The 16,298-nt window shown below is 39.8% G+C and overlaps 1 protein-coding gene across 5 annotated transcripts in view; it reads left to right on the top strand.

The window, feature by feature from the left end:
- GDPD4 (glycerophosphodiester phosphodiesterase domain containing 4) overlaps window positions 1-16,298 on the top strand; it is a 198,733-nt gene that overhangs the window by 33,625 nt on the left and 148,810 nt on the right. For all 5 annotated transcript variants that reach the window (XM_040489449.1, XM_040489448.1, XM_040489447.1 and 2 more), the window contains exon 4: window positions 13,455-13,548. In XM_040489449.1, the coding sequence (XP_040345383.1) occupies window positions 13,455-13,548 (94 nt within the window). The remainder of the gene's footprint in view (window positions 1-13,454; window positions 13,549-16,298) is intronic.

Raw genomic sequence — 16,298 nt, 5'->3', positions numbered from 1 at the left:
CTTCTGCATGTCGCTGTCCAGTTTTTCCAGCACCACTTGCTGAAGAGACTTTTATTCCATTGGATATTCTTTCCTGCTTTGTCAAAGATTAGTTGGTCATACGCTTGTGGGTCTACTTTTGGGTTCTCTATTCTGTTCCATTGATCTGAGTGTCTGTTTTTGTGTCAGTACCATACTGTCTTGATGATTACAGCTTTGTAATACAGCTTGAAGCCCAGGATTATGATGCCTCCAGCTTTGGTTGGTTTTCTTTTTCAGGATTGCTTTGGCTATTCGGGGTCTTTTGGTATGGTCTTTGGTGTATGGTTCCATACACATTTTAGGATTGTTTGTTCTAGCTCTTTGAAGAATGCCGGTGTTATTTTGATACAGATTGAATTGAATATGTAGATTGCTTTGTGTAGTATCGACATTTTAACAATATTTGTTCTTCCTATCCAGGAGCATGGAATCTTTTTCCATTTTTTTGTGTCTTCTTCAATTTCTTTCATAAGCTTTCTATAGTTTTCAGTGTATAGATTTTTCACCTCTGTGGTTTATTCCTAGGTATCTTACGGTTTTTGTTGCAATTGTAAATGGGAGAGATTCCTTGATTTGTCTTTCTGTTGCTTCATTGTTGGTATGTAGGAATGCAACTGATTTCTGTGCATTGATTTTATTTTTTGAATATACTTTATTGTCAAATTGGCTTACATACAACACCCAGTGCTCATCCCAAGTGCCCTCCTCAATGCCCATCACCCATTTTCCCCTCTCCTCCACTCCCCATCAACCCTCAGTTTGTTCTTTGTATTTAAGTTGCTTATGGTTTGCCTCCTTCCCTCTCTGTTTGTAACTATTTTTCCCCTTACCCTCCCCCATGGTCTTCTGTTAAGTTCCTCAAGATCCACATATGAGTGAAAACATATGATATCTGTCCTTCTCTGACTGACTTATTTCACTTAGCATAATACCCTCCAGTTCCATCCACGTTGCTGCAAATGGCCAGATTTCATTCTTTCTCACTGCCAAGTAGTATTCCATTGTGTATATAAACCACATTTTCTTTATCCATTCATCAGTTGATGCACATTTAGGCTGTTTCCATAATTTGGCTATTGTTGAAAGCACTGCTATAAACATTGGGGTATATGTGCCGCTATGCATCAGCACTCCTGTATCCCTTGGGTAAATTCCTAGTAGTTTTATTGCTGAGTCATAGGGTAGTTCTATTTTTAATTTTTTGAGAAACCTCCACACTTTTCCAGAGCGGCTACTGTGCATTGATTTTAAATCCTATAACTTTGCTGAATTCATGGATCAGTTGTAGCAATTTTTTGGTAGAATCTTTTGGGTTTTCTGTATAGAGTATCATGTTGTCTGTGAAGAGTGAAACTTTGACTTCCTCCTTGCTGATTTGAATGCCTTTTATTTCTTTGTGTTGTCTGATTTCTGAGGCTAAACTTCCAATACTATGTTGAAGAACAGTGGCGAGAGTGGACATCCCTGTCATGTTCCTTATCTTAGGGGTAAAGCTCTTCAGTTTTTCCCCATTGAGGTTGATATTAGTGGTGGGTCTTTCATATATGGCTTTTATGGTGTTGAGGTATGATCCTTCTATCCCTACATTCTTAAAGTCTTTTATCAAGAAAGGATGCTATATTTTGTCAGATGCTTTCTCTGCATCTGTGGAGAGGATCATTTGGTTCTTGTTCTTTCTTTTATTGATGTGATGAATCACGTTAATTATTTTGCGGATATTGAACCAGCCCTGCATCCCAGGTATAAATCCCACTTGGTAATGGTGAATAGTTCTTTTAATGTATTTTTGGATCTGGTCAGCTAGTATCTTGTTGAGGACTTTTGCATCCATGTTCATCAGGGAACTTGGTCTGCAGTTCTTTTATAGTGGGGTCTTTGGTTTTGGAATCAAGGTAATGCTGGCTTCATAAAATGAATTTGGAAGTTTTCCTTCCATCTCTATTTTTTGGAACAGCTTCAAAAGAATAGGCGTTAACTATTCTTTAAATGTTTTGTAGAATTCCCCTGAAAAGCCATCCGGCTCTGAACTCGTTTTTTGGCAGATTTTTGATTACTAATTCGATTTCTTTACTAGTTGTGGATCTGTTCAGATTTTCTATTTGCTCCTGTTTCAGTTTTGGTAGTTTATATGTTTCTAGGAATTTGTCCATTTCTTCCAGATTGCCCATTTTATTGGCATATAATTGCTCATTCTCTTATTGTTTGTGTTTCTGCTGTGTTGGTTGTGATCTCTCCTCTTTCATTCTTGATTTTATTTGGGTCCTTTCCTTTTCCTTTTTGAGCAAACTGGCCAGGTGTTTATCAGTTTTGTTAATTTTTTCAAAGAACCAGCTCCTGGTTTCATTGATCTGTTCTGGGTTTTTTTGTTTTTTGTTTTTTGGGGTTTTATTTTGGCTTTGATAGCATTGATTTCTGCCCTAATCTTTATTATTTCCCATCTTCTGCTTGTTTTGGGTTTTATTTGCTGTTCTTTTCCCAGCTCTGCAAGGTGTAAGGTTAGGTTGTGTATCTGAGACCTTTCTTCCTTCTTTAGGAAGGTCTGGATTGCTATATACTTCCCTCTTAATGACTGCCTTTGCTGCGTCCCAGAGGTTTTGGGCTGTGGTTTTATCATTTTCATTGGCTTCCATGTACTTTTAAATTTCCTCTTTAACGTCTTGGTTGGCACATTCATTCTTTAGTAGGATTCATTCTGTAGTCTTGAAGTATTTGTTATCTTTCCAAATTGTTTCTTGTGGTTGATATCAAGTTTCATAGTGTTGTGGTCTGAAAATATGCATGGTATGATCTCACTCTTTTTGTACTTGTTGAGGGCTGATTTGTGTCCCAATATGTGGTGTATTCTGGAGAATGTTCCATGTGTACTGGAGAAGAATGTATATTCGCTGCTTTAGGATGAAATGTTCTGAATACATCTGTCAAGTCCATCCGGTCTAGTGTGTCATTCAAAGCCATTGTTTCCTTGTTGATTTTCTGTTTAGATGATCTGTCCATTGCTGTAAGTAGGGTGTTGAAGTGAGCTTCTGTATGTTTGTGATTAATTGATTTATATATTTGGGTGTCATCACATTTGGAGCATAAATGTTTACAACTATTAGATCTTCTTGGTGGCTAGATCCCTTAATTATGATATAATGCCTGTCTTCATCTCTTGTTACAGTTTTTATTTTAAAATCTAGATTGTCTGATATAAGTATGGCTACTCCAGCTTTCTTTTGGTGACTATTAGCATGATAGATGGTTTTCCATCCCCTTACTTTCAATCTGAAGGTGTCTTTAGGTCTAAAGTGGGTCTCTTGTAAACAGCATATAGATGGATCTTGTTTTCTTATCCATTCTGTTACCCTATGTCTTTTGATTGATCTTTAATCCATTGACATTTAAAGTGAGTACTGACAGATATAAATTTATTGACATTATGTTGCCCATAGAGTTGGAGTTTCTGGTGGTGTTCTCTGGTCCTTTCTGGTCTTTGTTGCTTTTGGTCTTTTTTTTTTTTTTTTTTTTTTTTTTTTTTTTTTTTTTTTTTCATCTTTTCTCCCCTCAGATAATCCCCCTCAAAATTTCTTGCAGGCCTGGTTTAGTGGTCACGAACTCCTTTAGTTTTTGTTTGGAAAACTTATTATCTCTCCTATTTTGAATGACAGCCTTGCTGGATAAAGATCTTGACTGTATATTTTTCCAATTTAGCACATTGGATATATCCTGCCACTCCATTCTGGCCTGCCAAGTTTCTGTAGATAGGTCTGCTGCAAACCTGATCTGTCTTCCTTTGTAGGTTAAGGATTCTTTTTCCCTTGATGCTTTCATGATTCTTTCCTTGCCAGAGTGTTTTGTGAATTTGTCTATGATATGCCTTGTTGATGGTTGGTTTTTGTTGAAACTAATGGGAGTTCTCTGTGCTTCCTGGATTTTGATTTCTGTGTCTTCCCCCAGGTTAGGAAACTTTTCTACTATTATTTGCTCACATAAACCTACCCCTTTTCCTCTCACTTCATCTTCTGGACCCCCCTATGATTCGGATGTTATTCCTTTTTAATGAGTCACTGAGTTCTCTAATTCTTATATCATTCTCTTTTGCCTCAGTTTCCCTCTTTTTTTCTACTTCATTATTCTCCATAAGTTTGTCCTCTGTATTGATGATTCACCACTCTGCTTCATCCATCCTTGCCGCTAGGGCACCTATTCCAGATGGCAGCTCGATTATAGCATTTTTAATTTTGTCCTGACTAGATTTTACTTCTTTATTCTCTGCAGAAAGGGATTCTATGCTATTTTGAACCCCAGCTAGTATTCTTATTATCATGATTCTAAATTCTGGTTCAGACATCTTGCTTGTACCTGTATTGATTAAGTCCCTGGCTGTCATTCCTTTCTGTTCTTTTTTTTGGGTGAATTCCTCCATTTCGTCATTTTGAAGGAAGAAAAAGAACTAATAAAATAAAAAAATTTTAAATAGAAATTAAAAACACCACAAAAAATCAAATAAAGGATGCTAATTCCTAGGTGTGTCTTGGCCTGGTTTTGAAAGAAGCTTGACAGAATAGAAATAAAAAGAAAAGAAAAGGAAAAAGAAATGGAAATGTTTGAAATTTAAGAAAATCAATACAATAAAATAGAATAAAATGAAATGATGGCAGTAAAATAGAATTTTAAAAATTTATTAAAAAGTAAAAAATAAAGGACAAAATTTAAAGAAAGATCCTTTTTATAGAAATGGAAAATAAAAATAAATTCTGTATTCAAGAATGAGAAAAGAAAAAAAATTGAGTAGATGTACCAGTGAACAGGATGAATACAATTGGAATTACATCCACTTTCCCCTAGAAGTCAAACTATGAAGCACTTTATAGTCTGTAAACTAAGCAGGTAGAGAGATTTTGTGGTGTTCATCTAGCATGATTGGCCCAGTTGGACAGGGCTTGGTATAGCGGCTCCATTCTCCCCGAGACGTCACTGCTTAGTTTACTGGCATGGATTGTTGTGGCATGTGTAGGCGTGTATGTGCATGTGCAGGAGGGGTGAAAATGGCATCACCTAGGGGCGCCTGGGTGGCTCATTTGGTTAAACATCCAACTTTGGCTCAGGTTATGATCTCACAGTTCGTGGGTTTGAGCCCTGCATTGGGCTCTGTGCTGCCATCTCAGAGCCTGGAGCCTGCTTCAGATTCTGTGTCTCCCTCTCCCTCTGCCCCTCCCCCGCTCATGCTCTGTCTCTGTCTCTCTTTTTCTCTCTCAAAAATAAATGAACATTAAAAAAAGAGGGGCGCCTGGGTGGCGCAGTCGGTTAAACGTCCGACTTCAGCCAGGTCACGATCTCGCGGTCCGTGAGTTCGAGCCCCGCGTCAGGCTCTGGGCTGATGGCTCAGAGCCTGGAGCCTGTTTCCGATTCTGTGTCACCCTCTCTCTCTGCCCCTCCCCCGTTCATGCTCTGTCTCTCTCTGTCCCAAAAATAAATAAATAAAAAAAAAAACCGTTGAAAAAAAAGAAAAGAAAATGGTGTCATCCAGCTACCTAGTCTCTAGTATCAGAATTCTGTACTCTTGCTGACCAGCAATCAGCAAGAGTTTCCGTCCACTCCCCACTTCTATGCTGCACATGACCAAGCCATCAGCCTGCCAGCTGGCACCTCCCTTCTGAGTTTTATCTAAGATGGGGCTGTGTTTCCAAACCCTTCACTTCTGAGGGTCCTGCAGCTTTGACCTGCTCAGACCCTCTAGGGGAGGGTCTCGCTGAGCACTGGCTGGGTGCTGGCCAGCCCCCTGGTATGTTTGTGTGACTGTCATGCTGCAGATGTCCAGAGACTATGGCTGGGTGCTAGCCCACCCCAGAAGTTCGTGTGATCGTGTAGCAGCAGCGTTTCAGGGATTATGGTAAATCACAACACCCATCTGGCACCAGACTTCACCCCTAACATCCTTGTTCCAACACCAGCAAATGTGGCTGTTGTCTGGGGTCCGCTGGGACCTTTGCCTGTGGGGAGGCCACATAGCCTGTACCAAATGTCCTCCCAACAGGGGAACTACCTCTCCCCGTGTGGCCTGAGGACCCCTTGGACTTCACTGCTCCTGAGGATTAGCTCTTCCCACCAGAGCTCTGCCAGTATTGAGCTGCGGAGTTTCAAGCTCCGTGCTCTCCTGTTTATAGCATCTTAATGGAATTCAAACCCTCTCCTTTCTCCTTTCTTTCTTTTTTTGTTTAGCCCCTTGCAGTCCCTTTCTCCTTTCTTTTTTGTTCCGTCCACTCTTTCTCTTTCTCTCCAGCTGCTTTTGTGGGGTAAGGGAGTGCTTTTCCTGTACTTTCCCCCCGTCTCTGTTCTTTCTCCTCAAGCAAAAGCAGCTCTCTACCCTCTGTGGCTTCTCTCTACCCCAGTTCACCTCTCCACACCATGTACCTGCTGAGTTCTGTGGTTCAAGTTGTGCAGATCATTGTGTTAATCCTCAAATCAGTTTTCTAGGTTTGGAAACTATTTGCAAACCATTTACAAGATGGTTTGGTGTTGATTTAGCTGTATTTCAGGGACAAGAGAGGGAGAAAAAAGTTCCATGCAGCTCTGCCATCTTGGCCCCTCCTCCTGGCTGAGGTCCATTTCCATAGTGGGTCTAGCACATCCCAATCCCACTCTATGGTTATTTCTCTAGTTTTGGAATGCATAGTTGGAAGAAACATACTCAGCAGCAAGCAGAATTCTCACTAAATAGTCCATTATCAAATAGAAATTGTATACATGAGTGTGCTCCCACAGGTTCTAATGTCACAAGTAAGTTTTATGGGCAGTTTTACCATTGTTACTATACCAAACTACTGAAAATTGGGTGGCCTAAAACAATATCTGTTTATTGTCTTATAGTTTGTAGGTCAGAAGTCATTCATGCTCAGCTGGGTACTCTGCTTAGGATCTTATAATACTGAAATCAACATGCTAGTTGGCCTGAGCATTTATGTATAGACTGGGTGAGAATCCACTTCTTGGTTTATTCAGTGTTGGCAGAATCCATGTATTTCTCATTGTAGGAATGAAGTGCCCTTTCTTTGGTGGTTGTCAGATGGAAGTTGTTCTCACCTTCTCAAAGCCAGTGAATTCTTTAGCTTGTGACCTTCTCTATCTTCAGAACTAAGAACTGTGTGTCAAGTCCTCTTAAACTTCAGATTTCTGAGTCCTTCTTTCTCATTTCTCTTACTTCCTTTTATGCCCTCCCCTTCTGATTTTAAGAGTTCATGTGATAACACTGGATTTACCCAGATAATCCAGGTTAATCTCCCTATTTTAAAGTCAGCTGTTTAGTAACCTTAATTACGTCTGCAAAGTTCCTTTTACCATCTAATATAATATCATCACTGGTGTGACACCAGAGGACAGAATTCATGGGGGCCAGAATTCTGCTTGCTCCTCTCTCCTTCCCTCCTTCTATATATATATATATATATATATATATATATATATATATATATGTATGTGTATGTATATGTATATATATATGTATGTGTATGTATATGTATATGTATATATATATATATATAGTATGTATGTATGCATACACACACACATTTTTCTCTTTTTTCATAATAGGGTGTGTCAATAGTAGTTAATCATATATATCAGTACTTAAACTGGAGGTATAACCATCACCCTGTGGTGAGAACTCTAACCTCTTTTGGAGAGAGGATTGGTGTATTTTTGGTTCTATGAGAGATCATTGCATCATATTAGAAAATAAGAGTAGTTAGTAGAGGTGTGTATGGATTCCAAGTTGACCATGAGTGGGCTGTGATCCTATATTATCTGGGACTGCTAAACTGAAACTACATTTCTAAGAATTCTGTTGCCAGTATAGGATTGGGTTAGGATTAGGTACATGAGAAAGTTGCATAAAATTTGCATGTGGGAAGTGAATCAGCAGCCATTGTTTTATAATCTGAAGATCACTGATGTGCCCAGGCATTATGGCAGCCTTCATGCTGGGGCATGGGGTGGTACCTTGGCCTACATACTCCCTACTCCTGCCATCTCTTTTTTAGTTTCTTTGTGTCCTAGGCCATATAAGTGTGCAGCTCAATGACCAAAGGCACCAACTTTTTCTACAGGTCATTCTTATCATCAAGGTTGGAGGCAGTGTATTGCAACTTTGCTAAATTAACATTCTTTTCTGTGGAGCACAGGGTGCTGGATCATGAGTCAAGGCAACAACAGTAGTGAGTGGTGGTTCAACAACAGGCCACAAGAGAAATCAAAAGAGAGAAGTTTATTACTTATAGGTACTAGAGGATGTACATGGCACACCTCAAGGGGGCACATGGAAGGTCAAGGCAGAGTGTAGACAGAGAGGCATGACTTAGGCACATGCCTTTATCAGTGTCCTTGGATGGAGTGGTTACTGGGCGAGGACCAGATTGGTCAATTCAAACTAAAAGAGCAGGAGTTTGGTAAGCCCCATGAGAGTCATATCTAAGGGGCACATAAGGCATACAGGTGCCAGGGAGCAGAGGAAATCTGATCCCAAGGGCTGTTGGGGGAGTTCTATCAGGAATTTATATTTGCTTGTGACTCTGGGATGCTGTATAGGGCATGTGTTTCTCTGAGGGGGCTAATGTCAGTTTAACTTCCTTGCAGCCCACTTGGCCAAACAAAATGGATATTGAGGCAGCAGTACCCTGGACTAGCTTAGCTAAGTGCTTGACCCAGTGAAAGACAGACACAGGTTCCATTGTGTGTGTCCACATGGGTTTCAGTTTACCCTCATGTGTTTCACTTTGTTCTTGTGGGTTCCAGTTGCTCATTGTAGAGTTTAGTTCTCTCATATGTCAGGTTCAGTTTTCCTTCCCGACTGCTGGCCTGAGTTCTAGCCACTTTAGGCCAAATATCAGAGCAGATGTAACAGACTTATATAGCCTTCTCTAGTGGCTTCTATAACAGCATAAGGTCTGATCCCTATAGTAAATCCTTTACTGACTGATCCCAGACCAGTAAAATATTTTAATCATTTTGGAGAAGTTCTCAGCCACTCTCTTTTCAGATGTTTTTACTCAATTTTTTATCACCTCTATGTTTGGAACTTCAATTTTATGTATATTAGACCTCCTTTCTTTATCCCCAAGTGTCTTACTTTTCTTTATTTTTTGTATATTTGTTCGTGTGTCTCTGTTTCATTCTTGATATTTTTTTCTGACCTATTCTTTGTTTAACAAATTCTTTTATTTTTTTAAATTGGTCTCCTTTTAAATAGTTCTATACTGAAATTCTTAATTTTGTCACAGTCTAAACATTTTAGGGATATTTATTTAGAAGTCTGTGTCTAGGGGCGCCTGGGTGGCGCAGTCGGTTAAGCGTCCGACTTCAGCCAGGTCACGATCTCGCGGTCCGTGAGTTCGAGCCCCACGTCGGGCTCTGGGCTGATGGCTCAGAGCCTGGAGCCTGTTTCCGATTCTGTGTCCCCCTTTCTCTGCCCCTCGCCCGTTCATGCTCTGTCTCTCTCTGTCCCAAAAATAAATAAACGTTGAAAAAAAAAATTAAAAAAAAAAAAAAGAAGTCTGTGTCTAATACCTTTCTTACCTAGATATGCCAGAGATCTTTTTATGTTGTCATCTCTTTAGGCATTCACTAATGTGGTCTCCTATCCTAGCATGACTGATTGTTTTGCTTGAGCGCAGTATTGTATATAATAAGTTGTATAGGTAATTTGAGACCTTGAATTACATTAAGTCCTCTCAGTTACTCTGACAAATACCTAGGTGTATTAGCAAATCCTGTTCACCTTAATTCAATATTACATACTTAAATTGTTCAAAGCTATGATTCAGTCCCCCAGAAGCAGTCTATTTTTGGTTTGTGCTTACTCCTAAGATTTAGCCCTAAAAGGTCCTAAATCAAAGTGTATAGTGTCTAGCAGATTACCCTCCCCATATTTTTGTCCTCCTAGCCCTGCAAGATGTCTCTATCTCAGCCACTTCTTCTAGAGAAAAATCACCCAAATGACAAGTTATGTATTGTGGATTTTCCTCTCTTACTTGGATCTTGGTTCCATAGTTCCTCACTGCTTATTGGCTCCCTGGTGCCTTCATTTAGATTTTAAAGAACATATCATCCAGCTTTTTTAGTTGTTATTCCCTTTTAGAGCACAATTTTTGATGGGGTAACTATCACTTCCCTTTTCCCCCCATGTATGTTGTGGGGTTAGACATGTCTCCCCATTCCTTATGTTATGTGAAAGTTATGTGAATGCCTCACCACAAGGTGTCTTTTTTCCCCCCTCAGAATTACTGTCAGCTGACAATAAATTGGTGGGACTAATATAAAGCATTGTGGTATGTAGGAAATGTATTTGGGGAAGGTACAAGAAAGCTGCATCTTGCAGCTATGGGAAAGCAGAGAAGGGGTCCTGGAAGGTCTCTTTAAGCATTGGTGCAGCAAATGTGGATTTAGGTGAGGAGGCTGCATTGACTAGTCTGCCCTAAAAAGTCTTTCTGTATTGAATGAGAAGGCCTCCATCTAAAAGGGGGATGTGATTATGCTGCTAAGGGGATATAAAGCAAATGGCCCAGAGCAGGGAGAAAACTGTTTGAAAACACTAAGTCAGAAGAAGCCTGCATTGGACAATCCATATGGAGTGAGCCTACTGTATATTCCCAGCAACTGTATATTTGCAGATTAAAGGAGTGATGACCAAGAAAGACTTCCTTTTTTAAGTTCCACTGATGTGTAGGCAGTCACTTAAGCTAACTCCTTTTCATTCTTCTCACTCCCTTTTGTTATCTCCCCCCACCACATGCACACACCACCACTAAGAATGAGTACAGATTAATGGGACAGGAAGAGGTAGAAAAGGGAGAGAGAGAAATAAAACCACAGCTCTTCCTTTGCCTGAAGTTCACAGCAGATGAATTGAACTAATAATATTTATGTGTGATTGAATATACAAAATAAGATTGAAAGGAAGTAAAAAAAAGAAAAAAATCTAATGTAGCCAGGGAAATGATTAGAAAAGGTAGAGGCACCATTAAATGGCAAACCTTAACTTTCCATTCTCACTTGAAAGCAAAGTTGGTGTTGCTTCTTGGTTAAGCTGTTTGATTAATCCTTTGGCTGTATCTAGACTGATACTAAGTCCATCTTTCATTTTTTCCCCCAAGAACTTTGTTTTGTTTTTTTTTTATTATCCCTGTGCTCATATTGAAACATTATATTCTTGGGGTACCTGGCTGGCTCAGTCAGTAGAACATGTGACTCTTGATCTTGAGGTTGTAAGTTCAAGCCCCATTTTGGGTGTAGAGATTACTTAAAATCTTTTTTGAAAACCCCAAAGAATTATATTCTTGTTACATGGATGTTAGTCCTTCCTTTATTTCTCTAAACATCTTAAATATATTTATTTTGTGATTCTTTTCTGATTGTGCCATTATATTTTCTTAATTGCAAGTTTTTTATTTGTTGGCTTTATTGAATTCATTTGCTGACATTATTTGATGCTTTCGGATTTCTAGTTGTGAGTTCATATTCTACAGAATACTATTCCCAGTGTCTTGATTTGGGATAGCTCTCACTAGGATGGCTGATTGCCTGTTTCTTTGTTCTTGATGTGTCTTAAAGCCTGTGAGGAAAGAGAATTTCCCTTATTGATTTTATTTTTATTTATTTATTTATTTTTAAATTTTTTTTCAACGTTTTTATTTATTTTTGGGACAGAGAGAGACAGAGCATGAACGGGGGAGGGGCAGAGAGAGAGGGAGACACAGAATCGGAAACAGGCTCCAGGCTCTGAGCCATCAGCCCAGAGCCTGATGCGGGGCTCGAACTCACGGACCGCGAGATCGTGACCTGGCTGAAGTCGGACGCTTAACCGACTGCGCCACCCAGGCGCCCCCCCTTATTGATTTTAATGTGGTTATATGTTCACTAATCTAAATTTTTATATTATTAAGTTATAATTTCTCCAGGTTTTATATGAAGAGAAGGTAATTCCTGTTATTTGGAAATGAGTTCAAATTATTTGACATATAATACGTAGACCAGAATAACACTGTTTCTCTTGGCATATTATTAGCAGCTTTCTCTCATAACATACTTAAGGAACAGAACATGTTCGAACTGTTTTTAAAGGGCCCAAATATCTATTTTTTTTTAATATATGAAATTTATTGTCCAATTGGTTTCCATACAACACCCAGTGCTCATCCCAACAGATGCCCTCCTCAATACCCATCACCCACCCTCCCCTCCCTCCCACCCCCCCATCAACCCTCAGTTTGTTCTCAGTTTTTAAGAGTCTCTTATGCTTTGGCTCTCTCCCACTCTAACCTCTTTTTTTTTTTTTCCTTCCCCTCCCCCATGGGTTCCTGTTAAGTGTCTCAGGATCCACATAAGAGTGAAACCATATGGTATCTGTCTTTCTCTGTATGGCTTATTTCACTTAGCATCACACTCTCCAGTTCCATCCACATTGCTACAAAAGGCCATATTTCATTTTTTTCCTCATTGCCACGTAGTATTCCATTGTGTATATAAACCACAATTTCTTTATCCATTCATCAGTTGATGGACATTTAGGCTCTTTCCATAATTTGGCTATTGTTGAGAGTGCTGCTATGAACATTGGGGTACAAGTGCCCCTATGCATCAGTACTCCTGTGTCCCTTGGATAAATTCCTAGCAGTGCTATTGCTGGGTCATAGGGTAGATCTATTTTTAATTTTCTGAGGAACCTCCACACTGCTTTTAAAGGGCCCAAATATCTTAGCTCTAGCATAGAGCAGTTAATATGGTGGCTGTGATTGCAGCTGTATATGAAAACATACATGCAAATGGGCAGGGAACATGCCAAAATGGAAAACATTAATTTTATTATTTATTTATTTATTTATTTATTTATTTTTAATGTTTATTTCTGAGACAGAGAGAGACAGAGCATGAGTGGGGGAGGGGCAGAGAGAGAGGGAGACACAGAATCAGAAGCAGGCTCCAGGCTCTGAGCTGTCAGCACAGAGCCCAACGCAGGGCTCGAACTCACAAACCGTGAGATCATGACCTAAGATTAAGTCAGTCGCTCAATCTGATTGAGCCACCCAGGTGCCCCAGAAAACATTAATTTTATTAAGGTGGTGAACTTATGGATGGCTTTTTCTCTTTTGACATTGCAGAATTTCTTTATTATTATGTTTCTTTTTTTAAAAGAGGACATAAGTTTTGAGTATATATTCTAAATAATTAAAAAAAATCATACCACTTATACAGAACCCCACTAAAGTACCCAGTTGCCTATAGGATAAAGTTAAAACTTTCAACTAAATATCTCCAGAGCTCTTCACAGATCTATTCTCAGATTTCTTCTCTTACCTCCTTCCATTTTCCTAAGCCTCATCTAGTCCAGTCTTATTCCCTACCCTTGACACAGACACTACTTATTGCTGCTATATTTTAAGAATTGAAACACATTTTTGCAGGGTCATTTTTCTAGGTACAGGATACTGGTTCTTTTGGTCCATTGTTTTGCTGAGTTTATTTGGGATCCTGAGTGCCTACTCTTCATTGCTGGTGGTGAGTAGTGTTTCATTGCTGTTGGTGAGTAATGTTTCATGTTTCCCCTACTCTCTTCCCAAGTAGCCTCATGAGGTGCTCCTGTCTCGGATGGTATCCAATTGGTGCCGGGAGTCTTCAGAACCCAAGATTACTCTTGTATTAGCAGAGTTGGAGTTTATGTTAGCTATTTGAATCTTAGGCACAAGGGATGGATGGAGGAAAAAAAGGCTTGTTCTACTAGAGGATCTGTCTTAAAATCTTCCCTTTGAAAGGGTAGTAGAACATCCTTTTTCTAGTCTTATTTCATGGCCTATTTTATGGTTCATTCAATGTTGTTATTTTCAACACTCAACAGATTCACATTAGCTGTACCTTTACATGTTGAGCTATCTCATTTCATATTTAATCTCCTGAGAACCAGTCTTCCTTGGCCTTACAAATTAGGTAGTTTGTCAAACCTATCCTATTGTGCAAATGCTAGTCCTCAAGAGGACGGTTAAGATGGCAGTGGAGTAGGGTGACTCTAAGCTTGCCTCCTCCCCCAATCAGCTAGATAAATATCAAATCATTCTGAACACCTAAAAAACCAATCAGAAGTCTTAGAGAGCTAAGCTGCAAGTCTAAAAACAGAAAAAATGACCCATGGAAGATAAGAACTGCAGAGGGTTGATGTGTGGGAGAAAAGAGCTGAGGGTGCTGTGGTAGGGAGAGATCCCGATTGGAGAGAGGTGAACTAACAGTGAAGAAAAAAAGTGAAAATACTCACAGAGAACTGTATAAGAAAACTGTTCCCCAAAACCATTGATGGGGGGAAAGGAGAAGGTTTCAATACCACCAGTTTTTTTTTATAAATAGTGGAGCGCAGAGTCTGAAGTTTCAGAGCTCAGTGCCTGGTGGTGCTCTGGTGAGGAAGCAGGGTAGAGCCTCGGGTTTCGGCAAACGAGGTCTAAGGATCCCCTGGATCACATGGGAAGAAGCAGTTCCCATGCTTGGAGTGCATTTGGTAGCGGCAACTCAGCCTATCCATGGGCAAAAGACTGGACAAGTGCCATAGAGCTGCCCTATCACTAGTATAGGAACAAAGACATTGGCTGAGGACAGCAAACCCTGGAACTGGCTGTGTTGTGATTTACCATAAGCTCTGAGGCACTACAACTGTGTGGTCACGTGACTGTTTCCTGGGACAAGCCAGCACTGGCCATGGCATAGCAAGACCATCCCCCAGAGGATAAGAGTGGGTCTGAGCCGTGGGGGTCTCTGAAGTGTGGGGTTTTGAAACACAGCCTGAGATAGAACCCAGGAGGGCAGCACCACCTAGTAGGTGGATAGCATGGACACAGACGGTGAAAGGCAGGGTTCTGATGGAAGGTGGGATTACAGATGATTTATTGTGCCTCTGTGAGGGTGGGAACTTCCCACTCCAGAGACTAGAGAGCAGGGTGAAGCTATTTTCACCCCTAGCCAGCACTGATTGACCTCAGTGGGCTAAACACCACCAAGTGGAGAATGGAGCCATTAAACTAAGCCCCACCCCCCTGGGCCCTCCAAGCACATCTCTATTAGGGCAAATCCACCTGAGAACCAGAGCAGAGGGCCCTTCCCCTAGAAGAACAGCACAAACCCCTTCCATGCACTAAGTCTAATGATCATAGAGTGCTGCAAAACTTCAGCTATAGGGGAAGCAGGATCTAGCTTCCTTTGGGTTTTTTGTTTGTTTTGCTTTTGTGTTTTTTTCCCTTGGGTAAGGAAAGAGCAATTTTTATTTTATTTATTTTATTATTTTTTTAATTTTTAATTTTAATCTCTTTTTTCTATCAAACTTCTCTTTAAATATTTTAAAAATTATTTAAACTTTGTTTTTTCTGAGAGAGTACATGTGAATGGGGAAAAGTGGGAAAGAGAGAGAGAGAGAGAGAGAGAGAGAGAATATATCTCAAGCAGGCTCCATGCTCGGTGACATGGGCTCAATCCCACAACCCTGGTGTCATGACCCAAGCTGAAATCAAGAGTCAGACACTCAACTGCTGAGACACCCAGGTGCCCCATCAAGCTTCTCTTAGCAAACAAACCAAAACACACTTGGGATCTAGCTTCATTATTATTTAAAAATTTTTATTTTATTATTTTTTCTTGTTTTCCCCAAAATGACAAGACAGAGGAATTCACCCCAAAAGAAAGAACAGGAAAAAATGACAACCAGAGATTTAATTAATACAGATGTAAGTAAGATGTCAGGACTAGAATTTAGAACAATTATAATGATTCTAGCTGGGCTGGAAAAAAACATAGAAGACTATACAGAATCTCTTATTGCAGAGATAAAGAGCTAAAATCTAGTCAGGCTGAAATTAAAAATGCTATAACTGAGATGCAGACTTGAATGGATGCCATGACAGTGAAGATGGATGCAGAGGAGGAACAAATTAGTGATACAGAAGATAAATTATGGAAAATAATGAAGCTGAAAAGAAGAGGGAAACAAAAGTAATGAATCACAAAGATAGACTTAGGGAACTTAGCAACTTATAAAAAGGGACTAACATTCGTAAAATAGGAGTACCAGAAGATGAAGAGAGAGAAAAATGGGCAGAAGGTTTATCTGAACAAATTACAGCTGAATATTTCCCTAATCCGGGGAAGGACACAGACATCAAAAACCAAGAGGCATGGAGAATTCCCATTAAATTCAACAAAGCCTGACCATCACCAAAACATATCATAGTCAAATTCACAAAATACATAGACAAAGAATTCTGAAAACAGAAAGG

Source organism: Herpailurus yagouaroundi, unplaced genomic scaffold (assembly GCF_014898765.1).
Source record: "Herpailurus yagouaroundi ecotype Mexico unplaced genomic scaffold, PumYag 180, whole genome shotgun sequence".
Taxonomy (NCBI): domain Eukaryota; kingdom Metazoa; phylum Chordata; class Mammalia; order Carnivora; family Felidae; genus Herpailurus; species Herpailurus yagouaroundi.
The sequence above is the reverse complement of the archived record's forward strand: the minus strand, read 5'-3'. Positions and strand labels throughout refer to the sequence as shown.